At 37.0% G+C, this 27,033-nt stretch overlaps 3 protein-coding genes and 1 pseudogene across 3 annotated transcripts; 2 read left to right on the forward strand and 2 right to left on the reverse strand.

Annotated features, from left to right (window-relative positions):
• Nucleotides 1-240: 240 nt before the first annotated feature.
• LOC128008357 (uncharacterized) lies at nt 241-6,305 on the forward strand. The gene is made up of 4 exons (XM_052592877.1): nt 241-800; nt 2,271-2,516; nt 2,828-4,043; nt 4,266-6,305. The coding sequence occupies exons 2-4, from the start codon at nt 2,375-2,377 to the stop codon at nt 4,450-4,452; spliced, it is 1,545 nt and encodes a 514-aa protein (XP_052448837.1). The 5' UTR covers nt 241-800; nt 2,271-2,374; the 3' UTR covers nt 4,453-6,305.
• Nucleotides 6,306-7,953: 1,648 nt separating this feature from the next.
• Nucleotides 7,954-18,696, reverse strand: LOC128014983 (uncharacterized; annotated as a pseudogene).
• Nucleotides 18,697-19,308: 612 nt separating this feature from the next.
• On the reverse strand, nt 19,309-25,034 carry LOC128008373 (POU class 2 homeobox associating-factor 2-like). Its single transcript, XM_052592878.1, has 5 exons — nt 24,801-25,034; nt 22,446-22,546; nt 21,319-21,361; nt 20,893-21,197; nt 19,309-20,124 (listed from the first exon to the last, which is right to left on the reverse strand). The coding sequence occupies exons 1-5, from the start codon at nt 24,811-24,813 to the stop codon at nt 19,708-19,710; spliced, it is 879 nt and encodes a 292-aa protein (XP_052448838.1). The 5' UTR covers nt 24,814-25,034; the 3' UTR covers nt 19,309-19,707.
• Nucleotides 25,035-25,787: 753 nt separating this feature from the next.
• LOC128008389 (uncharacterized) lies at nt 25,788-26,784 on the forward strand. Its single transcript, XM_052592879.1, has 2 exons — nt 25,788-25,871; nt 25,953-26,784. The coding sequence occupies exons 1-2, from the start codon at nt 25,867-25,869 to the stop codon at nt 26,602-26,604; spliced, it is 657 nt and encodes a 218-aa protein (XP_052448839.1). The 5' UTR covers nt 25,788-25,866; the 3' UTR covers nt 26,605-26,784.
• Nucleotides 26,785-27,033: the final 249 nt, after the last annotated feature.

The following is a 27,033-nucleotide window of genomic DNA, read 5'->3' on the forward strand; positions in this document are numbered from 1 at the left end:
CTTTCAGAATTTGCTCTCGGGATGTTTACGTGAAACATGTGCACGGAGAGTGGAAAACCGAAGACCACTGGGAAGCAACGTCTCTCTGGCGGCAGCCAATGAGAGAACACAACAGCTCCTCTTCAGCCAATCGCTGCACGACAGAGTCGGTCCGTCCAGCGAATCTGCTAGCAGCTTGAAGCGCTGATGCAACTAACCTGCAACAACAGCCACGTATCTCCTGGGTAGCAGAAAGTGTTCTTCCTCGCTAGAAGAAATCAAGTAGTCCCTGTGAAACAATACATATATGAACAGCAGTGTATGCTATTCATGTTATGATATGAATTTTTTATGTATTACCAGATACTGCAGCTGTATCATAATCATTCAAACTCTCGCGACCAACCGCTTTCATTACATATTATTTTCTCATTTTTATGTTAAGGAACGTGCTAGCGGGATTTTGTGTTTTCTCGGAAGTGAGAAAGTGAGTCCTAATTCTTGTAGGCGTTTACACCGGCCCGAAGTGTGAAATTATCTGGACCACTAACTTACATCCATAGGGCGGAGGAATCTCTAGCACTGGGGGCTGAGCGCGTGACGCAGCTGGTTGCTAGGTGTGGGTGACCTGATGCATTGACTAAATTAGCCGATTCTCAGTCATCAGCTCCATCACAACAAAGCAAGACCAAAAGCACTTCAGTCCTAGACACTCCGGAGGAGACATGGCTTTTTAATTTACTAGAGACTTCGATCCTAAAGAAACGCCGTGCTTTGCTTTTGCAACGCACCCAAAGCCAAAACATTTAAGCAAGAATGGAGTAAGTACAACTTATTACTTTTTTTTTCTTTTGTTCAGGCTTTTGTTGTTTTGTCTATTGGCTTTGTACTTTTTAGGGGTATTGCTTTTGTTTAAGTGTTGTTGAGCGTGTTGTCACTTGTAACAGTACTTCAGGCGATGTTTTATGCACACTGTCTTGCTTATTGAGAAAAGTTTCAGAAACTCTTAAGCTCTTTCAGTCGTTGCTACAAAGGTTTTGTAACATTAGGAATGATCTCAGAATAATCAGTCTGACATAGTTAATTAATATTTTGACATGTTAAATTTATTTTGATACACATTCCATTCTTTATGCACTTTCAAGTGACACTTGTTTGTTTAACAGCTTAAAAAGCTTTAAATAGTGATTATCTATATTAAATAGATGAGGATACACAGGTTCTTCTGTCATTTTTTCTTTTTTTCTTCTTTTTTTTTTTGCCTATTTTGACATCCATATCTGCCAGTTTAATGTATATTTGCATGTTGCATGCAGCGGACGTTGTTTGCTCTTTTAGAAATTGCCGTTTTGTTAACAAGCATGTATAGTAAAGCTCTCACGAAGATTTGCTGTTTTTGCTTTTGCATTACGTCATAGAGTGTAACCCACGTGCCTGAGTTCAGAGAGTCTGCACCTGCCATACTGCTAGAAATGACTTGATTGCAGAAGAAAAATAGAAGAAAAAAAGCTTTGTCAAAGTAGTCTCTGTCAGCATAAAATGTTTGTCAGTGTCTGAGCTTAGACTGTAAACACCTGAAATGAGTATAGGCGCAAAGGTTATTAGGACATTTGGAGGCACCTTAGGTTGCATCATACAGACAAAGTAACTTGTAGACCAGGTAACTTATAGAAATCAATGCTAAATATATTAAAATGATAACGTTTTTATATTGTTTTTTATATTAATAAAGTCCTTGATATTGTCATTTATTATTGTCAGGGTCCAAAATATGATCTGAAGAAGCTTTACATTTGAGTGTGTCTTGTATATTTAGGCTGCTAATACATTTCCCACCAGTAGAGCATTTGCCTGGTTCTCTTGGATACCAGTAGAACTCCCCTAAGTGAGCACAAGGGACTTTGATTGATGGGAGAGTGGTAGTTTTCTAAATTGGTCCCTCGTTAATCACAAGTGCATCTTTGCTGATGCTGTAGCAAAATGGGAGGGTTGTAGTTATTTTATTCAGTTTGCACTTCATCGCTAATTGTTAACACTGAAAATATGGATTTATGTTCAGTTAGGGATATTTTTAGATATTTTAGGAGAGCCAGGATAAGTTTATAATGGAAAGTCCCACCAACTAGGACATAATAGTTTTTCCACCCTACTTTCCTTCATCCTACTTTAGCAACTGAAGAATTACAGTTGGTGTGATAGTGTCATTTCGATACCAGATACACCTAAATCTCCATAGACAATGTGTTTTAACACATCGTCCTTCATCATATTTTCCCTTCTTTTTTTTTTAGGTTCCATAATGCACACCAAGCCCTATTTTCTGTGGCTCAACTCTCAAACTTCATTATCGTGCACTGTAAGCTCAGACGTTTGAATCGTAGGACCAACCGAAAGGATGATGACAATGTCAGCACCCATTTGGAAGACTCTACTCGTCTGCCCGGCAGACCCCCTCACTCTCTCTCACCCACAGGCTAACCACAGCCAATCGGAGGGGCGCAGAGGGGAGGGGCCAGAGGAGAACCAGCACTTAATTGGTGAGTTGCAGTGAATACAGTTTTTTATTTTTCCCAGTTTCAGGTGGGCACCGCACTGCAGCACATTTCGTTCTCCTTGAACAGTGAGTAAAACTACCAACGTGGATCTATTTTATATTATTTGTAGATAACATGCTAGTTTAATGCTACATTTTGCATTTTGGATTTAGTAAGCACACTGAGATGCGATTTTTATTTTTTTTAAACGGTTTGTTAAAATAATACTGGTATAGTTTATTTGGTTTAAATAATTGTGTTACATTGGATCTCTAGGCCAGTGATTAACGTGCTGACCTCTGTTTTCCCCATAGGTGATGGTCTTAGTGACTGGATGACGGAAGAAGTAGATTTCTCCTCTTACCTCCCAACCCCTCACTCCTCTCCCTCCCCCAATGCATCCCTTCCCCCCTCGCCCCTCCAGCATGACATCCAGGTGCCCTCAGATTTGGAGGTCATGACCTCTCTGCTGCAGGAGGAGCTTGCTCAGCTGGAGGATTACTTCCTTTCTGACCCTCTCCCAGAAAAAGCCTCGAAACTGGGCAAATGCGACAAGAGTCCATCGGCAGTTGGTCCACCCTCGTACTACCAGTTGCCCTACGCATCATATTCTACTTCCAACCAATCCGAATCCAGCCCTCTACTTGTTACCCTCGCAACTGGGGAACTTGACTTGCTGAGCTTTTGTGGGGGTCCCATTGGCCGTACCAAGATTCCTAGACATGCCCCTTACAGTTGCAGCCGCCCCAACAGCAGCATCTGCAGCCGCAAGAGAGTTTCCGATGACGTGAGGGTGGGTGACAGCTACGAGAGTAGCATCTGGAGCTCCAAAGGAAATTCCTCAGGTAACTCAGCTGTTGCACCTGGTGGGAGCTACAGCTGTGCTGAAGATGAACGGGTGGTAGGCAAAGGCTACTGCCTAGGCAGTGCAGTGGAGATCAGGAGGTGTGCCATTTTACCCAAAGAGGAGAAGAACTGCCGCTACACGGAAGAGGCCGTCGGCACAAACAAGCCCGGCAGCAGCAGTGGGTACAATTTTAGCGGATCTGTTCAAGTTCCCCAAAAGAAAGAAGAAATGATGATGTACGGCATCAGAGAAGTCAATTTAAGTGGCATAGCAGGAAGTGCAGAGATGGAGATGATGAGTGAAGCCAAGAATGGTGCTAATGATGTGAAGGCCAGCATCCCCTGGAAGTCCGAGGCCAACGAAAGCTGTTTCCTCCAAAGTTCATCCCAAGAAGAGGCCTACCAAAGCTTCCTTGGGGCCATCAATGACCCAGTGAAACCAGAGAGCATTGAGATCCTCCGGCAACATAACTTCCACTGTGGCTTTCTCGAAGGCCAAAGCCCCGACTGCCTGAGCGGTGACCGCCACGGACCTGAAATGGGGTCCCCTTGTGCCAGAGGAGTCTGTGTGCTGAAAGACGACCCATGCATTGTGAAAGCAGACCTAGAGGTGCCACTAATTGAGGTGAACCATGGTGAACGCAAACAGAAGAAGAGAGACCAGAACAAGACTGCAGCTCACAGGTATTTTCAGAATCACAGTGGTGTCAATTTTATTTTAGATTTTAGAGGGTTTTGAAGTCACACTTAGTCATGAAAGTACAGAATACTTGATAGAGGCAAAATTGTATTATGTTTCAGACTACAATGCTTGCGGGCATTACTACGTAGCTGCTTGTGGGATTTAAAAGACCACACCTTCTGTAAGTGAAACTGACTTTCCTCTTTATCCATCTTTTTTAACAGGTATCGCCAAAGGAAGCGAGCAGAGTTGGACACATTGGAGGAACAGCTACATGGCCTGGAGGGTAAAAACCGTGAGCTACGGGACAAGGCAGAATCAGTGGAGCGGGAGATCCAGTACGTGAAAGACCTCCTGATTGAGGTGTACAAGGCCCGCAGCCAACGCCTCAAACAGGAAACCAGCGCCTGACCAAAAGCTCGACCACCTGACAATGGTCCTGCAAGTAGAATTGTTAGCAGTCTGAAAGGCAATTGAGATTTGAGTTGTGTCTTTTTTTAGGATGTGGTGGAGGTTGTACTATTGCACGTTACTCAATCATTTCATTTTCGTTACAAACTGACAAAAGTCCATCAACAGCTGCAGCACAGACATCCACTTTCTCAGAAATAACTCCAGATCAGTCGATATGCACTGTGATTATGTCTTTGACTGTAATGACAGCCGTTTTTTTTATTGTTTTCTCCTACGTTTCTCAAGAGTGGCTTGACGGCTCATCTTCTGGTTTCCATAAATGAGCTTTAACAACAGAGCGTTTACTGTTCAGGATTGACCACTGAATAACGCAAGATCAAATCAAACACATCTCCATTTATTTAGAATAGGCTGTAAGGTAATATCACAAATTCCGCATATGGCCTGCACTGATTTTAATTTATACAGAGGCTGTTTATTCTTTTACATTTATTTATTAGCAGTTTTAACATTTATGGTAATAATACTAATGATGTACACAATCAGTACAACATTGGTAGTTCCTTTTTTCCTTCCATATATTAATTAAGGAATGAGAACTGATATTAAAAGCAATCTGTTTCTTAAATATCGAGTTTCAGGGGAAGCACTTCTCAAAATAAATTTCCCTCAGGAATAATGAACCTGATGATGTGTTTTTGAAGCCCCAATTTTAGGTTAGTCCTGCAGCTCAGGTATACAATTTATGTCCAAAGTCATGGAGGTATGTCAGTTTGTAACTCAATGCTGAAGATATGGCACTGCCTAATAATGTTATGTGTGTTGATTCCCTGTATTTTTGTCCTTGCATGCAGACGATTTCATGGCTCTTTATAAAGAAGTTTGTTTTTCTTGCGTCTGAATGACGTTACAGCAAAAGTCTTTCTTGCATAAGAAGTCCTATTTTATATTCTCTTAGCTAACACGTTTCATTAGAGGTGAATGAGTGGCATTTGATTCACAAACTACTGTTTGGCCCAACGTCTCTGCTGTTATTGCGACTACAATCAGGGTTTGTGATTTTATAAAGCTTGTTTGCTCTAATGTACAAGATTGTGTTGGGGACAGAACGAAAAACTTATGGCTTTTTTAATAATCACTGATATGATTGTGGTGGCTTTAGAATTGCGCACTTCCAAGCTTCTTAGCAATATTTCATCAACAACACAAATTACTCCATTTTATTATTATTATTATTTGTTTTTATTATTATTTATTGCATTTGCAATCATGCACAATCCTTGACAAATATTATGATTTTCTGTTTTACAATTTACAATTTCAGGAGTTAATTCTGGTTATTTGTCTAGTGACTTGCTCGAATAGGAGACGTGCATTGATCACATTTACAACAATAACAAAGAAATCAACTGCAAATCAGGCTTTGATTAGTTCCTCTTTTTCTTTCTAATTTTTTTTTAGGGATTTTTTTTTCCGAAGTGTGGTTGTGTACCTTACTACGTAGCAATATTGCAAATATAATTTAATTCTTCCAGATAAGCAACCTAGATACTGAGAGAGCTTAGCATATCACTTAATATATGTTTTCCTTGGCGTTATACAATCATGTTTATGAAATATAGCTAATTATGCGCTGTGTTGTATGGTCATTTTGTGAAGTTGAGAATTTTATTTCCCTTTTTTTTATTACAATCCAACATGAAGGCACACGATTTCCAAGAGTTTACACCAGCTATAATACTAAGACTAGTCATTTTGTACGAGGCATTTCGATGTATCGTCTCCGATTAAATTCTTTGTGTTTCCTGTTATTTGACTGAATTAAAATAAAGTGCTTTGTGTCAGCAGCAGTGCACTGTGGCGATGATGGCTTCATGTGAGATATTTAGAGCTTAATCGGTAGACCTTGAGTTTAACGGATAAACTGAGTTTATCCCTTGTTTGGCAGGAAAATTGTTTACAGCTTTGAAAGCCAAATATATGGAACAGTGTTATTCCCTATCCTGATTCCTCTCTACTGCACGACGTGGAGGAAAAGGAAAAACAAATCTTTCCACGCACAGAGTGTCAGCTAGCATACGTGCGTCAGGGAGAAAAAACAACAATAGCCTAACATAATTATTATATGAAATGTAGGATGTCTAAATATATTGAGACGTTGTGTTTTATAATTAAATGAAGATTTTACGTCTTCTTTATGTGTCATGATAGTAGTTTTGGATTAGGAAACATTTACGTAAAAAAAACGGAACCAAAGGGTACAAGGAGCAGAAAATAGGAGGGGAAAACACACACACATACATACACGTTTTTATTCCTGTCAAAAGTCTTATTTCTGTATAGCGGTTGATTCATTCATATTTGTTGCGAGCTCATTTTAACGGGTCCGGTTATTTATAGTTTCCGAACACTGATCATCCCTGGTGTTTAATGTTCAATTCTTCTCTTACTTTTACTAAACAGTAGCCTATTTAAATATATTCCTGATGTTCGTCATACACACACGAGGCGGAATTATATGATCAAAAATCATCAGACACAAATTTAAAGTATGAAATATATAAATATGTTATATTGAGTGACAAGAAGACCAAGACAGTGAAATTTCAGAGGACATAAGTGAATAATCACATAGCCTATAAAACTAATTAATTGAATCAATTATTTTTTGTCATTTAATCCATTATTTAATGGTACTGATCTTTCTAATTATCTTTAAAGTTAATTTTTTTAAGGATTATTTCAGCTGGGTGAAAAAAAGAAATGAAAATCTGCGCGCTAGTGTTCGTTTAGTAAGTTTCACGTCTGTCAAACAATCTGTTTTTTCAATGTTAAGCTTCTTTTATATGTATTTGAACTAATATTAATTATAATAAATAATTTAGGTAACATAATTTTTCCTAAAAACAAATGTTTAGGAAGTTGCGTGGTTCGGATACACGTCAAAAATGCATTCTACAAACACGTTTGAAAATCTAAACGTTTGGATGTTTTATGTAGAGCAATCTCGGATAAAACAACCATCTTCGATTTTTATTTTTTATTAAACTGACAGGGTAAGACGATTTGTCAAGTCGGGACAAAAAGCGAAACTAAAAATCACAGATCAGACAGACATATTTTATATAATTCTATTTATTCATGTAGGCCCATTCAATTATTTTTTATAATGGAAACAACAAAATGAGAATGTGACCATGAAAACCGGATTTCACGTTTATTTCCCCTCGTAAAGACTTACTTTTACGACATTACAGTAGACTATATCCTTTAGGAAACACGGCACCCAATTTTTTAGTACATAGATACAATTTATTTATTGTTTTTGCGAAGGGCTTAATTTCAATAAAATAACTGCAAATAATAAATACAAACAATTAAGGTTTCAAAATATTCATAAAATCGGTTTAGTTATTATGTACAGAAAAAAAAGCGCAAACAACTTCAGCAGTCTTATAACGCGTGTATCAAAAATGCAAACATTTACTGCTGAATAAAAAAAAATACATAAAAAGGTACATTAAATGTAGCCTAAATTTAAATGTAAGATACAATGTTTTTGAGTTACAGCCATTTTCTCAAAAACACAATTTCTGTCAAACTCTTTTGATCACAGATCAAATAAATTCAGACAAAAAGAAAGCTTCCCCAGCCACAGAAGCAGCCAGCAATCCATATGTAAATAATGTGAAATCACATTCTCTCTCTTACACACAAACTATGAGGCTGATGTTTATGTTTTTCCTTCAAACGACCTGTCCAACTTGCTGACAAGCCATTGAACATCCCTCTGAAATAAAGAGCTTTGGGATGTGCCACAGAGTTTTCATCCTGCATCTAGAAACCTCAGAGCCTTCAGGAAAGGAAGGGAAAAATGTGAAAATGACAGTAAGGATTTTTTTTTTTTTATCGGCTTGTCTGTTTTTCTTTTCTTTTTTTTTGCACAATTGTCAAAATGATGCAAGACAGCACAAAATCAGCTCGATATTCATTTTTCTTTTTCAGTGTTTAAATACAATTTAACAAGAACAGCACTCTTTGCACAACTATATAGTTTACAGAAGTGTAATGTATACCACAAATATATATATGTATATGTGCCAAACATCTAAATATTTTTTGCAAAACTGATTCACACTGCTCTTACCTGCAGTAATGTGTTTTCCTGGCTAAACACACGCAGGGTAGCCACAGCCGCTCGCCGCACTGCATGATGGGAATCATTACAGGCAGTTTGGAGAATCAAGCCTGGAGCATCTGCATTGAAAAGTGCTCCATCTCCTCCACCAAAAGCAGCCAGGTTACCCAAGGCCCCACAGCAGTGCTGTCGAATGACATTATCAGCATCTGACAGCAAAGCCACGAGGGGACGAGCAGCTCCTATGGCCAGCTCCATCCATACGTCTCTCTCACTATGACTGATGCCTTCCATTGCTGGTGTCCTCTTAAATTTTTCTTGTACCAACAAGGCATTAATGTCAGTCATGTACTTGAAACTTTTATTGGATATAATAGTTAGATCAGTTTTTCCCATTGCACTTTCCCACCGCCTTGCAAGCTGCCCTACGAACGGATGGAGCAGGATGGAGCAGGATCGCACCAGCAACTTAACAGGTCCTGGAATAAGTCAAACTTTGGTTCACCGATGACCTGCCTGACCCCTGAGCTCAGGTGGCCCAGTAAGCCACAGCAGGTCGCTCGGATCATCTCAGTGGTGTAATGCAAACTGCAGTCGGGCGGTTTTGGCAGGAAGAAAGAAGGAAGACTGATGGGTGAGATGACGTGTTAGTTGGGAGAGAAGTAGAAGGAGTTCCACTGCGCACTCACTGAAAAGTTCACTTTGTAGCAAAACAGCCAACAGAGAACCTGCTGTTCTGACCTCTTCTGGTGAGGATCAAATTTTAGCCGTGGAGACCTTGGGGTCATCACAACCTCTTAACTCCTCCAGACTGTCTTTAAGCCAGCTGATGTAAAACCCTTGCTGAGATGGGAGATATTGGTGATGCCCTACAGAACTGCCATGGATTTCCAAACTGTCCATGAGCTCCTGTGTACAACTGCTCTGCTGCTCTATTTCATCTCTTAGATGGTCCATGATGTTCTGTGGATGTATTTTGGTTTTTGGTTGCGTCTTTTTTTGGATGGCTGGAATTGAGTCTTTATAGAATCATTTTTTCCCTTATATGCATCTACATTTGCTTTGAGCCACTCTAACCTCTTCTTTGATTTGATGTCACCTTTGATATGACCTGTCTTGGTTTTCTTTGCAATTCCATTGCTCTTAAATTGCTCCACACCATTCCCTAAGTGGTTAAGTTGATTCTGAGTGTGGTCTGCTCTATTGTCTGAGTATTCAGTGCTGTAAGGGAGGAAAGAGCAGGCCTGGGCTGCAGTGATAAGGCATGGAGCGGTGTGCTGCGGGTCAGATAGCAGAAGACGATTCAGAAGACACAGCGGAAGCTCCACCAGGGCAATGGGAAGAGTTTGAATCATCTGAACAAGACGACAAGTCAGCAAAAAAATACAATAGACAATAATTACATTTCCAATATTCCAATGGAACGGCACATCAGCCGTCTGAAATACTTAAATACTGAAAATTTTATAACACCATACCTGAACTAAAGAGAAGAGAGAAACCAGAGAGAAGGGGATGCAGAGAAGTTTACAGCTCATCACTGATAGGCTGCTTACTTTTGAGAAGTCACCTCAGAAAATACAGCGCTCAAGCAACGCAGCACTATAAAAAGAGAAATATACTGTAAACCTGTAAGAGATGCACTTCACATAAACACTAATAGGTGACCCTGGACCACAAAACCAGTTGCTGTGGTATATTTGTAGCAATAGCCAAAAATACATTGTATGGGTAAAAATGATATTTATTTGTACAACTTTAAAGTTAATTTTCTCAGTATTTTTCAGTATTTTCTCAGATTTTTTGCACCCTCAGATTCTAGATTTTTGTCTAGGCCCAATATTTTCCTATTCTAATAAACCATACATTAATGGAAAGCTTATTTATTCAGCTTTCAGATGATGTATAAATCTAAATTTAGAAAAATTGACACTTATGACTGGTTTTGTGGTCCAGGGTCACATATAAAAACGAACAGTGAAAAACAGTTTGAAACCATTAGTAAGACTTAAAGGCAATGTTTGAAGATAACCAACTGGTGGTGAGAAGGTGGCTGAGGGCAGAGGAGCAGTTTGTGGAGATATCTGACAGGAGAGCCACACAGTTATACGAATCGCTGGAGAAAACCAATAAAACGAGAGAAAGAAACACATACAGACCTGTGAGAAAAAACAGAGATAAATATGTTATGAAATTACTAGTACATTAAAGCTGCAATATAGAAATAAATGAATGTTATCATGAATGTTCAGTACAATTCGGAGAAAAAAGGCAACTCTGGGGTGGTGTGTTTTACAGTGTGGTGTTCACTTTAGCCCAGAAACAGGGCTAAAGCTCTGAGTCCTGAAAGTCGAGCAGTGAGCTGCTCTCACACTTTCATCAGTGAAGAAAAAAAGGCAATTAGATAGCACCTTAAAGTCAGCACAACATAAAAAAAAATCACCTTGACTATTTTGTATAAGCATATTATTGATCTTAGAGTGAAACTCTGATCCATGTATGTGTTTCATGTTTCTTTTTTTAATTTGTCCTCGTAATTTAAGGTGAAACTACATTCAGAACCACATTCAGTGAGCTCAATCCACAACCAATGAAATAAACAGTGTCCCTTCCCTACATTTTTTTTTTCTTTTTTGATAATCAGTTGGGATTTAATGCACAATACAGAAGATATATACCTAATTCAATTTTATGGTGACTTAAACACAACAGATGACCAAAAGTGCTTTTTTAGTGATCCAGATTATGTTTAATTGTCTCATAACAATATGACCAGCTGATTTTAATTGCTGATTTATGTCTTTACTATATAACTACTAACAATTAAATGATAATTATATTACAACAATAAAAATATGGAGATGTAATAGTCACATTTGATCAATAATTATAACATTTTGTAATATATTTATGTGTTATGTAATGTATATATATTAGACTCATTGTTAAATTGAACAAATGTTTAGTATGATTTTAAAAAAAGTTAAGTAACACATTTGTTTCTTTTTATGTAAATACTGTTGTCGGATGCTATTCAGCTGAGACTTCAACTGGTGCCATTCATTATAGATTCAATATTAAATAATCGAAACCCAATTAATCAGCAAAATCGATTATCTGTTTCTCTAATTATTTTAGGAGAATTAATCTGAGAGGAATTACCTCAGATAGTCTGTGGAAAATCAGTGACAGAAGGCCATCTTACAAACCCCAACCTGCAGGTAAGGGGTTATGTGCCTATACAGAGACAGAGCAGACAGATGGTGGGAGGGGGAGAGGAAAAGTAAAAGAGAGAAAGAGAGTAGGGAATGACTACACTGGATTTCATCACATCAGTGACATTAATTACTCCAAACAGAGTTAACCTTATTCACAGTTTAAATTATGAAACTGTACCTCTGCTGTGTCTGTCAAAATATTCCCCAAAAAGGCTATAAGCCTTTCCATACTGACATTCACAGATATACCACAGCGAGTGAACAAGGTTAAGACCGCTGTTGCCAAAAGCTGTGGGAGAGACCACAAAATCACAACTGTAATGCAAATGAAACCAGACATCCTACGATTTCAGTACTTCATTTAGTTCTTCATCAGTGCATTTGATGCAAACTAGAAAGAAATTATATTTCAGCAAGAGACACTTACCACAGAACGCTTTGGGCCTCGACAGAGAAATACCGATATAAATAGCTGACAGAGATTCTTAGCTCTGATGAGAAAAAATATTTTATTTTATATAAAAATTTCACTAAAAGCCCAGCAGCAGTTGGGATGACAACAGCTTAACAAAGAGTCATCCAATTAACATCAAATAGCCTTTCACAAAAAAAAAAAAAAAAAAAAAAAAAAAAAAGGAAAAATAAATTTACTTGAATTTTTTTTTGTGGGGGGGTGGGGGGTGTACTTTAAGTGTACATTAATAATAATTAATAACAATTCATAAATCCATACCTCCTCCCTTTTATCTCCCAGCCCGGGCTCTTTTCCAGGTGCATTATGAGAACAGTCATCAGATGTTCACCCTGTGAGTCCTTTATCAAATAAAAACCAGTCGGAAATCAAGTATGAGCTCCCATAGATTAACTGAAATCATTACAAGGAAATCATCTCTCTTCAATGTTACATTTTCATTCACAATTAATGATTAACTATTTTAATACAATTACATAAGAAAAAATGACTTAATAATCATATAAATAGAACATATATATTCAGAAAAAATGCTGTCTCTGCATTTTCTGACCTGCATTAGATCTGGAATGTTCAGGATGTACAGTGCTGAGGCAGTTCCAGCTCTCTGCCCAGTGTTTCAGCCTCACCAGACTGACAGCTCTGATCAATGTTCCTGAAGATCTTCAGTGGCTGTAGAACTGAAGGGGCCTCTTCACCCTTCCTGACCAATAGCTAGACAGATCAGGGAGTCTTAAAACACCAAATCACACCCACTTACCAAGTTCAAATGTTGTGACATTTAACTGAACGTTACCTGGTTTTTGGTTACAAGCAACCTGGTTTTTAACTTCTGAAGGCTGGAAGTGTTTACATGGCCCTGATCACTTAGTTCAATCAATCGTTGCCAGTCATAATCACTGTCGATATCTTGTTCCTTGATGTTACATTTAGTGGCAGAAACATGTGACAGTTCTCATATTAGCATTTTCCTGCAATTAAATTCACATTATACATTTAAATGATCACAATAACAAGCTCACTGTCCATCCTGACAGAAGCCAGACTGTTGTGTGCATGTCCAGGATGCTTCAGAATCTGCCGGGGTCTCACTTCAACCGAAGGGAACTCCCTCTCAAAGTCTCTACTGATCTGGCCTTTATGTGAAGCTGAGCGCACTTTAAAAATAAAGGTGTACATGGGGATGTTGTTGCTATATTACAGTATTTATTGCCATATCAGCATGTTTCATGGCAGACACAGATTCAACATTCAATAAACGATATATTAAATTCATTGAATTGAGTAAAGCACAAGACAAATTCATATATACAAATCAATTTAAAATAATTCAAAAATACATGTGATAAAAAGTTTTTCTAGTCCTCTTATGAAACAGAAACATGCTTAAGGGCCATTTAGAGTTATTTTAAAAATGCTAGTTTAACAGTATATATGTACAATGTGCATTTAGCTTTTAGTAATATAATACTTCACAATATTGTAGTTTATTTATATACTATTTTAGTCTACATTTGGTTTTATTATATTATTCATTCACGCTGGTCAAAACATAATTGTCACTCTCACTGCAGCATTGTTAATATATATCCTTTTTTAAGTTGAGGCCCGCAGGTTTTCCAATTCAGTTTCTAGATGGAAATACTACCTGGTAACACTGTTGTCATTTGCTTGATGCTGATTGGTTGCTGGCTGAGATGAATTTTGATGCACTGAAAAGGTGCTGCCCAATGAGTGGCCAGTGGTGGGGGCTCCTCCAGCAGAAGCTGTCTTACAGCACGCAGCACTCACTATCTTCTAGTAAAACAAGACCAAACACAACTGTATTATTTGAAATGGATACTTTCAAAGCTCTTCTCAGACGCTTACACATTTTCTCCATATTCCATAATACTGTAAATAGTTACATTTGCTCAAATCACACCAACAACAACAGCAATGATTTAATTTACATAAAGTTAAGTTTACCACAAAATTGTAATCAATCAGACAGGTAACACACCTACAAAACAACACTATATCTTTGTTTATGTGTGCTGTTATTTACCCGTGTGTACATCTTCTCTTTCTCTCATAGCTCTCTACACTGTAAAAAATTTCTTGTTGTTTTTACAAAAACTTTTTGGCAGCTGTGGTTGCCAGAATAATTTTGTAAAAATACAGAAAACTGTAAACACATTTACGTCAAAAACTGTTAATTTTACAATATAAAGCTGTAATTTACAAACAAGAAAATGTGAATATAAACCAGTAAATTCAACAACACACAAAATTAAATCTGTTTTGTACCTTGAAAATACTGACAACCACCATAATAATAAAGATGGTACTGTATAAGAGAAAGCCACATGAAGTATCAAAGCTCATCACAAGTAGCTTCACCACAAGCAGAAGTATATATTAACATATAGAAGGTGCACATTTATGGAAACACAAAACACCATCATGGTAACACACGTGATACTTAAATAATGCAAAAAACTTTCATTAAGCAACAGAAGATGTAACATAAAGCTCAAATGTACATAACTGATAACAAGAACTATTTAAAAACATGATTATTTAAACAAAATACTTTCAAACGTGGAGTGTCACGCAGGGAATTCTGGGAATATCAGTTTACAGTTTTAGACTGTAAATTATACATTGATTTGTTCTTTTTTTACTTCTAAAAGCTGTATAATTAACAGAATTTTACTGTAAATTTACATTAAATGCTTTGTTAGATCTTTTACAGTTTTTCCCTGTATATAGTACGGGAACTTACTGTTAACCTATTATCAGTTTTTTTCCGTAGCATTTTTACAAAATTTTACAGTTAAAATTACACTTATTTTTTACAGTGTAGTTTTGCTCAGTAGTTTGTGCTCTCCACCGTGTGCCGTTGTCTTCTGTGCAGCCTGCTGGTGTTTCAGGGCCTGTAGGTCCGGGCTGGGTGGGACTGTAAGAGGGTTGCTCGAACCCTCATCTGACACCGCTGTCAAAGCAAACAGCATGATCTAAACCACATCATTCTGCGATGAAGGATTGATATAAATTATGTAAAATCTATGTAAAAGTTGTTTCCTATTTTATTAGTTATTTTTAATTTGTATCTTTGCAGAGGTGTTTTATTTCACTTTTTAAAGGACTGAATCTCTCCCATAAATCAGCATTATTACTGTTAACTAAAACTATTTAAAAAATGTTGTTAATTAAAATAAAGCTGAAATCAAATCTAATCTATACATTAGTTGAAAAACTTTATTTCAGTTAGTAGCCAAAGCAACATTTGTAAATTTTTGTTTAGTTTAAGTTGAAGCACTAAAATTAAAAAAAAAAATAGAAACGGAACTAAAATAAAAATAAATTAAACCTAAATAGTAATATTAAAAAGGACATACTGTTAAAGATAACAAAAGCACATAGCAATATCAAAGATTTGAACTAACATTAACTCAAATTAAAATGAAAACTGAAAATATAAAAATAAATGCCAATTCACAATATCGATAAAAACTATAACAGTAATTCTAAAAATATTGCCATAAAAAAAATACTAAGCAGTCCTCACTCAAAACTCCATCTTTAAAAAAAGGGTGATGAACCAGGTCAGGCCATGACAACCTCTTCTCTGGGTCTTTCATCAGCACTCCCTTCAGAAAACTCTACATTAAAAGAAACAACAGACAGAATAATTAAAGTAAAGGATTTTAAATTGTGTAATATTTATACATCACTTAACGTTACCAAAACCAGCACAAACTGACATAATGTAACACTTCTACTTTTTTGGATCTCTGTGCCAACACTAAATCAAAATCAGGCTAATTTGGTTTAAACAGAGTCTGAGGCGTTCATGTGGAAAGCAAACTTCTCTGTAGCAGACAGTCTTGGCTCATGTTGTCTGGCCATTTCACTGGATCTCTCACTATAAGCTGCAGCAGCTGGAAGATGGAGTTGGTGTAGAACGGAGGCGCCCCCGTGTGGAACTCATAGAGGATGCAGCCCAGGGACCAAAGGTCAGCCGAGTGGTCACAAGGTTTCTCTTCCACTAATTCCAGAGACATGTAGAGACGAGTCCCTTTAATAGAGGTCAACACCAAGGTGGACACACTCATGGCACGAGTAACTCTCTGAAGAGTCAATAGAATATAACTCCATTATGCTTTTAGAGATCACATTAGGATTAAGATGATGTATCCACTCTGCTTTAATTCTCACATGCCAAGATAAGCTTCCTCAAAAACTAGAATCCGTCACCATTTTTAGGCTTAATTGATCAAACATAGGCTCACTGTCTGCCACTGGCCGCTTGGTCATTAAACTTATAAAGAAAACTTTTATTTAACAAACAAAAAATGCTCCAAATGTTTTTCTAAATTAACTTAATTTTTATTTAAGTTTTATTTTAAACTTTTTATTTCATTTATCTTGAGATGTTTTAACTTTAAATTTCAGTTCAGTCAAGCACTTTTAAGTTACCTTTATTGTAGAATTGTGCTTCAAATAAAGAACATTTCTATAGTCCAGAATGTTAGTTAATCATTTACAAGTCAATATCGCCTATATGGAAACGAAAAAAAAAAAGTGAACTTGTAAACTGCAGTGTTAAATGTGATGCAGTCGAAAATTTGGGTGCACCTAACTTTTGTCTTTGGCGCACCAATGCAACCAGTGCAAAAAGTTAGTCTAGAGCCCTGAGATCACACATTATTTGTTATCTGTCACATGTAGTAGTAGACCATTTTTGTGGCGTGTGTAATAGAAGAATTTTCCATCTGGCTACCACCGCAAGTATGTTTCAAACCTGTGGGAAGCACTAAGTAGTTTGAACTTGCACCAATTGGCAACACCAACCCAAAGTCACAGAGCTTTACTCCTCCTCCTTTTCCCAGCAGGATGTTTTGTGGTTTCATGTCACGGTGTAAAATGCGATTGGAGTGCAGATAATACAGGGCAGAAACAAGCTGGCAGGCTATTTCACACACTTACACAAGATATAAATAACAGGTTAGCAAGGGAGTGTGTCCCTGTTAGGAGGTGAGAGCAGTAAAAAAAATCAAGCATATCATCAAATCAAAGAAATAAAAGTGAACTATATGCATTTTTTAGTAATGCCTTTACTCTAGGCTAAATATTATGTTTATTCAAATTTGCATGGCATATTTTAACTTTTATAGGCATCAGTATTTATATTTTTAGTTTATTACATGTAGAAAGATACTAAATGTTAACCAGGTCCTAGATAACTTCAGAACAACACACCAGAATTAATCAATTCTGTATTTAGGAATGATAAAAATCTAATGCGTTGAGCCTTTCAGTTACTGTAAAACAGTGTGTGTACCTGATTTCAGATAAACTTCCATCATCTTCCAGGATCTGAAACAGCTCACCCTCTGCATACTCAGTTACCACCACCACCTGCCAGAGGAATACATGCTCTAATTATTCCTCTGACACAAATTCTGTTTTTTTTTTTTAAACTGTTCTCACCAATATTTCTTTTTTTCAGTTACACTCTTTATGGGAAGATCAAAGTCCCAAGCTTAGTGCATTTGTGCCGATGCCAATATCCTAACGTCTAAACATAAACTACATTTTGCCAACGAAAATTATTCCATAGAGATTTGAATGTGAAAATTGTGATCCCTGGGAGCTATATTTCATTTCGACAAGCCGTTATACTGGAAGCACCAGGTTATGGAAGAGAGATGCAACAGTAGCAAATGTAACGTGACTTGGGAGTAGATCGTGACAATCATACCTCCCTCTCTGTCTCAAAGCTGTCTAAAAGCAGCACTATGTTGGGATGCTTAAGCCCCCTCATGATGTCAATCTCTCTTTTCAAACTGCGCAGGCCAACTTTGGGAATAAACTTCAGAGCCACGACCTAGAAAATAAAAATGGTTGATGTTACTCAGAGAGGGACTCTGTCTTTCATAAAGTCAGATACTATTATATTTATTTATTTATTGTTTTGTATTCAGAGTCAAGTCACTTATTCAAATGTATTGGCTACCACAAGACTCTAGAATGTTTGATTCTGATTGGTTTACAATCGTTCTTTTTTTTTTTTTTTCAATTGAGATTTGACTTATATGGAGGTGATGTGATGTGATGGTGTTACATATTTAGGGGGGTAAACACTCATAAAAATGCCCCTGAAATTCAGTTCAAAATGGGAAACAAGGCTCATCATTTCTGACATTGTGGCGCACATGCAGCGCTCACCTGGCCGCTAAACTTCCTGCGGCCTTTGTACACTAGGCCGAATCACCCTTCCCCGATAACCTCCAAAATATGATACTGATCCATCATCAGCGAGGAAACATTGTCCAAGAGGAAGTCCGGTGACTTTTCAGGTAAAAAGCTAGTACAAGTGAATATAAAGTGGACACACTTAGGGATATCATTTAGGAAGTTTTCTTCACATGGCAGTAGCCTCTAACTAAAGCATTACAGACGAAATAGACAAACTTGGCTAAGCTAGCAGGTTAACGTTACATGTTTTTTTTTCCCTCTGAGATCTACTTTAACATCTGAACTGCAAAACAACGTCTATTTAACGATTCATAATATTGTTACCGAAGGTAAAGTTGGCCAGTGAGAATAGTACATGTAACTTTCATCTGAAAAAGCAATATGCTAACATAAGAAATGTAAATCAAACTTCAGAAAGTTTGACGTGCGCTGCTGTCCAGACGAAAAAAAATAAAAAGCTCCCAGCAAAGCTGTGGCTCGCCAATAGAAGCCCTTATAAAAATTAGTACAAAAGTAAATAACTTATTTTGACTTGTATATTTTAAAACATACATTAATGTTTTGTTTATTAGTTAGGCGTTTAATTGCATGATAAATGTATGACTTATAAGAGATAAGTTGACTGAAGTGAGATATATTTGCAAAGGCGATGTGTTTGTTTTCTCATTTACTCATGTCACCAAGGGGGCCTTACTTAACAACGAGGTGGCGCCCTAACAACAGCGCTCGTTGGCTCCTTCAGTTCTGTTCTATAAAGATAAGACACTTTCTTCAAACCAAAACATGTTTATTTTTCATATTGCCATTCCTGAAAGAAGTCTAACATGCTTGTTGTTTAAAAAGTGTTCTTTGATATCATTTGTGATTTATAATCGAGACCAGTCTTAGGAGGGCTTATTGAAAATCTAAGAAAGGGGAAAAAAGCGAGCATTTCTTCTAATTTATTCTTGAACGCCTGGGCATGTAAGATGCATAATTAAACCCTGAATTAACTAAACTATTAACACATATTTTTTGCTGTATCATTAAACATATAAACAGTTTAAAATTGTATATCGTGACCAGCATTTTTTGAGGAGGTGATGATGAACCTATATGATCTCCTTCTCTATAAGGATAAAGAGACTGTGTCATTGCAAATGATCAGTCCACAGTCTTTGTATTGTCATTTAAGCCTCTTAAAAAGCCCTCCGAGTCTCATATGACAACCAGGAGCCAGTTCCATCATCTTTAGCCCAGGATGTAGTGTCACTGAGAGACACCACTCCACCAGCAGCCTCCTCTGAGGTGACAGGTGTCATCTTCACCACAGCCAGATCTCCAGGTGTGGTCATGTACGGTGGGCAGGAGTAGCTGGAAGCAGAGGTGTAGGATGCTGCTGGGTACGGGACGTCTTCCAAGGGTTGTAGGGTATAAGTCTGAGAGCTGGATGGGATGGAGCTTCCACTGCGCCCAGAGGATAGACGGTATGGAGAGGAACTCCCAGAGTCAGGCCCTCCCAGGGATGGGGAGTCTGCCACAGAGGCTGGACCCTCAGGACATATGACTTCTGACTGACTGACCGGGTCTTCCGATGGCTGATCCCAGGGGTCTCTCTGTAGCATAGAGAAACACCATTGCTTATTAATCTTTTTTTTATTTATTAATGTGGTTAGAAAAGGGGTCAATGACATTCTCCTATCTATTAATTCATTCAAAAATACATTTCTGTATTAAAATTAATTTTGATATGTATAAAGAAACAAGACAAAAAACCTGTTTGGCATAGAAGTAGTTTTGCATAATCCTTTATTATTATTTCTTGGGGATTTTTTTGGTAACAAATTTTGTATATGAAAAAAAATATATATAAAATATATAAAATATATAAAAAGTTGTTATATATATAAAACAACTTTGTCATTTTATCAGGTTGTATAATACTGTTCAAAGGTTTTTTCAAAAGTAATTTATTACTTTTAAAATTCTCTTATGAGAGAAACCTTGAAATCTTTTGTAACATTGTGAATATTTTAATGTCCTAGCTGAATAAAGGTATTAATTTCTTATAAAAAATAAATAATAATAAGTGGTGCACCTCACCACTTATATTACATTATACAATATTTACAAATTCATTATATTTGTGAAAAAAACTAATTCCTTGAAAAATATATTTATAAATGTGCTTGTTAACAATGTGAATTCTTATTCTTATTTCTTCTTGGCAGATTTTTTTTTTTTTTTTTTGAGCCATTGAATTATAACCATATAAAAACCAACATAAACACAAACAGAACTTGACAGATGAGTTTTACAATAAATGAGAGAGATTTTTATACATCATTGACCCAAATAATATCAGCTGCAGGAAGTGTGAATACCAAATGCAAGTGTGACGATGTCTCTCCAGACAGACTTGGTAGTAGTGTTGGTAATGCAGATGGTGGAAACAGTGACCCTCCGCTGGTGGAATAAGATGTTGGCCCTCTGTAATCTCCATATGAATCAGGAGTGTAGTAGCTGTCAATGAAGGAAGGGTAAGAGGAGGGGTGGTCGTACGAGAAGGCCTTGCTTCCCAGCCCCGAAGAATAAGTGTCTGGTGAGTACTGCTTCATGGGATGGCAGAGCTCTGAGTCTGGGAGGAAGGATCTTCGCATACTGTAGTAACCAGGAAGCATATGCGATCCTGTAAGAGGAAGCAGGAAATTCTGTTAACTCCCTGATTCAAGAGGAATTAGCCTCTCACTGAGCACACCTGTCTATCTAATTAGATCTAGGTGTGTATAAGATTTACCAGACGGACTCACCAGGCATTGGCACAAAAGCTGGCTGAGAGGAACTACTGCTTGTCTGAAAACCAAAAAAGTTAGAGAGTCAGTTGACACTAACACAGTCTGTCTGTGTGTTAAACTTCACTTAAGAAGACGGCATGTAATGAATCTCCCTACAACATAAAGGCAAAGAGAAACAGTGAAGCCAGTGAGAATATGGAGAAAAAGACAGGAAGGCAAGTTTTGGTGCTTGTTCTGTTGAAAGCCAGGCAAATCATGTGGGAGGATATTTGAATATGATTTGCCAGTGTCACAACAGCGCTCCCCCCTCGCTCTAAATGAACACTTCCCTCCGGTGGAGTGTGTGCTCTTCTCATGAGATTTTGCCACAAGGATCTAAGGAAATCATTGGATGACTGGGAACATACCCCAGTTGACTCAGTGTTGTGCTGGGGAAGAACGCAGTGGAATTAAGATAATTTGTTTAGTAGATATCGTTCTTTGTCAGAGACTTGCAGGCACTACATGCCGCACATAGAGGCACTTTTCCTGGATATTCTGTAAAGAGAATTCTTATTGTAATTAACTATTTATTTCTTATAATGTTTTTAATTCATCATGTAGAATATGTTATGTGTATCTCTTTGCTAGACTGTTGTTCATAAATATATATATATATATATTTAAAGAGGACAATCACCTCATCTGAGGCATTTGCATGAACCGACTGGTCCATTAGTTTCAATAAGGACACCAAACAAAACAAAAGCAGACAACAACTTTCACCCAGAGTTCACTTTAGCACAAGGACTGTCTGTTCTTTTGTATTTTGTAGCAAACCCCAGTGATAACCTCAGTTAAGGCTTGAGTTTAACTGTCTACTGGGAACAATACCTGTCTGTCCCCTTTCAGGAAGGTAGATCTGATGTTGGCAGGTGATATTTATCTCTTAAAAGTAACAGGGACGTGACAAACATGCGCTAAACAGTGTTGCTGTGTGAGAGATATCTTACACTTATATTTGCTTGAATGTTGTGAATGTAAAGTTCTTGGATTTAGATACTACGCTAAAGACAAAAAGAGTAAAATACTTCTGGAAATGGAATGATCAAGATAATATGTGAGAAAATCAGACCAGACGGTAAGAAGGATGGCTAACTTACACTGAATCGGGGTGCATTTGTTTGTCGTAATCGCTTCTCTGCAAGAAGGTCTTTGACTGTGTGCTTGACTCTGACACCTTGGTATACTCGCTTGGAATACTCTGTGGAGAGAAAGAAATGTATTTACGATGTTTAATGTCTGGTGTTAGGAAACAAAGAAAATAAATCATTAAAAAAGATGAAAAACAAGAATGCCATGCTTTATAAACCTTCTGGTTAGTATGAATGGTATAATATGAATTACCGGCAAGAATAAATGTGTGTGTGTGTGGGGGGGGGGGGATTCATGTATTTATATGAATATATAATAAAGACATCTCTTCCAAAAGCTTTCCACATTGATAGTGACATTATACTTCAGAGCTGTGACTTTTACGGTTCAACAAAGCAACGTTAGCCAAACAGTGTGGAATCAAATAAAAACATCACTTGGGAAATCCCTACAGATAAATTTAAAACACCAGTTCACAGTACGTTTGCTATAAGTATCTTTTGCATAATTCCCCAGAGTTCACAGGCTTGCCTTTACTGGAAACTACTAGATTCATGGTTTTGCAGAATATTAATTTGCACTGTTCATTCACAATAGTAGTACATTGAATTCAACATATATTTTTGAAGAAGAAAGACTTCTTTGAAGAAAGAAATGGTGTTTTCTTGTAAAACTTAATCCAGTAATCTTTCTTTTATTTATAACTTCGAAAAGGCCCATGCTTTCTTCTGACCTGTAGCTTCAGTAATACAGACCTTACCAAACTATTCAAACTTTTTTTTTAAATTAAAAGTATTTACATTTTTAACTTTAAAATATTTGTTAAAAGTTGGACTGTGGATAAAAGCAAACAGATTTTATTGCTTAAACCATTGTGTACAACAACAGTTTTTTTTAATAAACTCATAATACAAATAAGATCAATATAATGTGTTAAATATAAAACTGAATGTGTTTTAAACAGTATGCGTTTCTTACAAATAAGTCCCTAATTGTCGTAATTGCAAAAAAAATTAATTCATGCTTGTTTTCTTTTGTTGATGTGATAGCATGGTTTAGGGGTGGAAACTGTGTGAGTAAAATAGATTTAATACACTTTAAGTGCTCTTGATCAGCAGCTATTCATACAGTTCAGTAATTTAAATAACATAAACATTATGCTGGAGTTCATGTTCTTGTGAATGGAGATTCCATCAACTCCATTCAAACATCAGCCACGCATGGACTTAAGTTTCAATAGAAAACAAACTAAACCTTTCAGAAATGTTAATCTCTAAATGAATAAATCCTGCTATAAAATCTGTTAATATACAGTAACTGAGAGCACACACTTAACTATTTTTCACACCCCAGCCTGGGGAAAATAATTGTAAAACATTTAGTGTTAAATACTGCTGAATAATTTGAAGTATTGGGAATTGGCATATTTCAGATCCATAGGCAAACAGTAGTTGTGTTTTTAGGAATGGAATTTCTCTCATGTTTTCTTGTATTCTGATATGGCCCGTTTCCGTTTTCAGTGTTAGACTATTATCTTGTCTTTCTCTCTCTCTCTTCGACACACACCTGTGGTCTAGGGTGTGCACCCATCATTCTTTTGCCTGATATCATAATCCACCCATTCACAGCCATAAATGGCAGTTGATTTATAGATTAAGACAAGAGAGGGCTTGAAATGCTAATGTTGTCCCTGGTTTGATTGAAGAAAATGACTACCTTTAGTCTTATTTACTACACTCTCTGGTCTGACCACTAAGACCACTGTTATAGTCACCTGGGACTAAACTAATTATTAGGAAAATAATAAATAAAAATGAAATCAGAGTGTCAAATACACACTGATGTAGCCTACAGATATAATTTTGTATTGTTTACTTCCCATTTCTGTTATTGCGTAATAACGTTCATTAAGCCTATGTAAAATCCGTTCCAAAGCATTTAATTTGCTCGTGTCCGTTGCCATACATATTTTAATATGTATAGTTATTTAATTGTTTTATTTATGTATTTATTAAGTTTTACAATAGGGCCAAGGAAGGTTTTTTTCTTAAATAAACATTTACTTTAAAGCGACGTAATTTTTCTCAAAAAAGGTAGATTTAGCTAGTAGATGTTTTAAATAGCATACAGCCTACATTTATATGAAAAGAGCGAGCAAATATATTATTAGGCCAAAACAAATATGCTGTCGTCGACAAACATTTGTAACACAACAACGGTGTTTAATTATAATTTAAAAATACTTACGTAAGCACATTTAAATGTAGGCTAAATGTAGCTACAACCCCAGTAATGCGTTACAAACTGAACATCGAATAAAAAATAGTAATAATATTCTCATGAACAATCTCAGTAACTCTCACCTGTCTCCATCATAATGTTAGCTGAGCGCGGTCAGGTTTCTCTGTTCTTCAGTTTTGTTTTCTATTCCAGCAGCACTCATACACCACATTCATTATACCAAAGGAAGAAAGAAGATTTAAAAAGCCAAGCAGACATACGTACGTATGGTCAAGCTCACGCACATTATTCATACCCTTCACATGGTTTCGCTTGTGAAGCCTTCATCATTTGGTTAAATGCAAATAACTGGCTTGGAGACGTTTCTTAATAATTTGCATCTAGCCTACTGTAGATCAGAGTACACTATTAAGGCTGCACTGTTGAAAAATTGAGAGTGTGACAGCCGAATTAAAACCTTAATAAAAAAAGAAAAAAGAGGAAAGTCATTTTTCTCAGTGCCACATTAAGATCAAGACAAGAGAAATATAAGCAGAATCCCAAATATACAAATATATGGTTTCTAGGTGTTTTTAATTATATATATATATATATATATATATATATATATATATATATATATATATATATATATATCCTTTCGGAGGAAATTAGGTATACGGGGTACCTGGCTAGGCTATTTAAAGACTGGTTTAATGGCTGGATGATTCATGCTTGTCACCACTGGAAAAGGGGGAAAAAATAAATAAAGGGATATAACCTAGCTTTTAAGAACTTGCTTCCATAACCTTTAACGTTAAATCAAAGTTGTAATGGATGGTTGATCAAATGATGAAAAGTTTAGTTTTTTTGTTACAGTGCATCAGAAATGTTCCAGAGGGACAGTACTCTATCTGTAAAATATGCCTTTATAGCCTAGGTTATTTAAAAAATAGGCAACTTGTCATGGGGATGTTAAACGTTTGTTGTTTTTTATAACACATCTATAAAACATCCTTAGTGTGAAGCTTGTTTCGTGGGATTGACGATAACAAAGGCAAACCGCTTTAGAATCTCGCGATGTTCTCTCTCTCTCTCTCTCTCTCTCTCTCTCTCTCTCTCTCTCTCTCTCTCTCTCTCTCTCTCGTTGTTTTTCTTATGAAACGAAATCGAAAGTAGAAAGTTACCGGTTAACATAGAAGATACTGAATGAGGTGAGTAAATGTGAATACATTTTAAACATAAAAGCTTGTTTTAGTTTGTGTAAACTATTTAATTGTCGTTTTCAATTTTAGAATGGAGGAAGTTGTGTCTTTCTTTGGCTGGAAAGCTGTTAAAGACCGCACCAAGTCTCTGTCTGAGAACCAGGAACCGGAGTCTGGCCGTGAATATACAATGTTCCACGGCACACATTTGAAAAACGCCGTGACCATCATTAATAAAGGATTTGAACCCTCTAAAGATGGAATGCTGGGCCAGGGGGTTTATGTCAGTCGTAACATTGCCAAAGCCAAATGTTACCCGCCAAAAACTGACAAGAACGACAAAGTCGTTTTTAAACTGAAGGTGCGAGTGGGAAAAGTGAAGAAAATAGACTGTGACAATCACCCTCTCCAGAAATCGTGGCACCGCAGCGGGTACGACTGCGCGTGGGTTCCGCCAAAAAGCAACATCTCCGCCATCAAGTCTGGTCGCGAGGAGGATTGCGTGTGGGACCCCAAGCGCATCAGTGTGGTAGACGTGGCGTGCTGTGTGGATGACTCGAAACGCAGGGAGCTTCGACGGATGATTCAAAGTAAGCTGAAAACCGGCGGCTGCAGTCTTTGCCATCTCGACGCTTCTGTTGGCCATGATATTCAGCCGTGCTGGGAATGCCAGGAAGACATCTGCCCTTTTCAGGAAAATCACGCGTGTAAAAGAAAGTTGAGCGAAAGAAACATGGTGTAGCCTAACAATCTCCCTGTATCTTTCAGATTATAGGGTTTTCTGACTACTGTGTTGGGTTGTACATCCGTATGATTTCCTGAACACTAAATAGTATTTGTTTAATTCATCTTTCTTTTGTGTGTTATCGTGTATAGATGTATAAGTTTCGTTATCATTAAAAAAAAAATCACTTTCACATTATGTAAGCTGAAACATATTGTTCTTATTTTTATGTTATTATGAACTGAGCTGTTAAATTATTTTAATTGTTAAAGTTTAAAAAGTTTTTTAATTAAATTTAAATAAACTAAGTATTGTTCTTTGTAATGGAGATTAGAAAAGTAAATAGGCTATAAAAATCCTCACAAAGTTTTTTTTTAATTGATTTGATATCATGACTGAGATGAGACCCTGCAAGGCATACCCAACTGCTCCCCAGGTGTCTCAGCA

Source organism: Carassius gibelio, chromosome A5 (assembly GCF_023724105.1).
Source record: "Carassius gibelio isolate Cgi1373 ecotype wild population from Czech Republic chromosome A5, carGib1.2-hapl.c, whole genome shotgun sequence".
Lineage (NCBI taxonomy): Eukaryota > Metazoa > Chordata > Actinopteri > Cypriniformes > Cyprinidae > Carassius > Carassius gibelio.

Bases quoted from the DNA above. Each gene is read 5' to 3' on its own strand.
- LOC128008357 (XM_052592877.1), top strand. From the start codon at position 2,375: ATGATGACAATGTCAGCACCCATTTGGAAGACTCTACTCGTCTGCCCG. The intron at 2,517-2,827 runs GTGAGTTGCAGT...TTTTCCCCATAG, and splicing joins GGAGAACCAGCACTTAATTG to GTGATGGTCTTAGTGACTGG. The intron at 4,044-4,265 runs GTATTTTCAGAA...CTTTTTTAACAG, and splicing joins AACAAGACTGCAGCTCACAG to GTATCGCCAAAGGAAGCGAG.
- LOC128008373 (XM_052592878.1), bottom strand. The intron at 21,362-22,445 runs GTAAGTTAGCCA...TTTGGTTTTCAG, and splicing joins CAAATGCACCCCGATTCAGT to ACAAGCAGTAGTTCCTCTCA. The intron at 21,198-21,318 runs GTGAGTCCGTCT...TTCCTCTTACAG, and splicing joins AGCTTTTGTGCCAATGCCTG to GATCGCATATGCTTCCTGGT.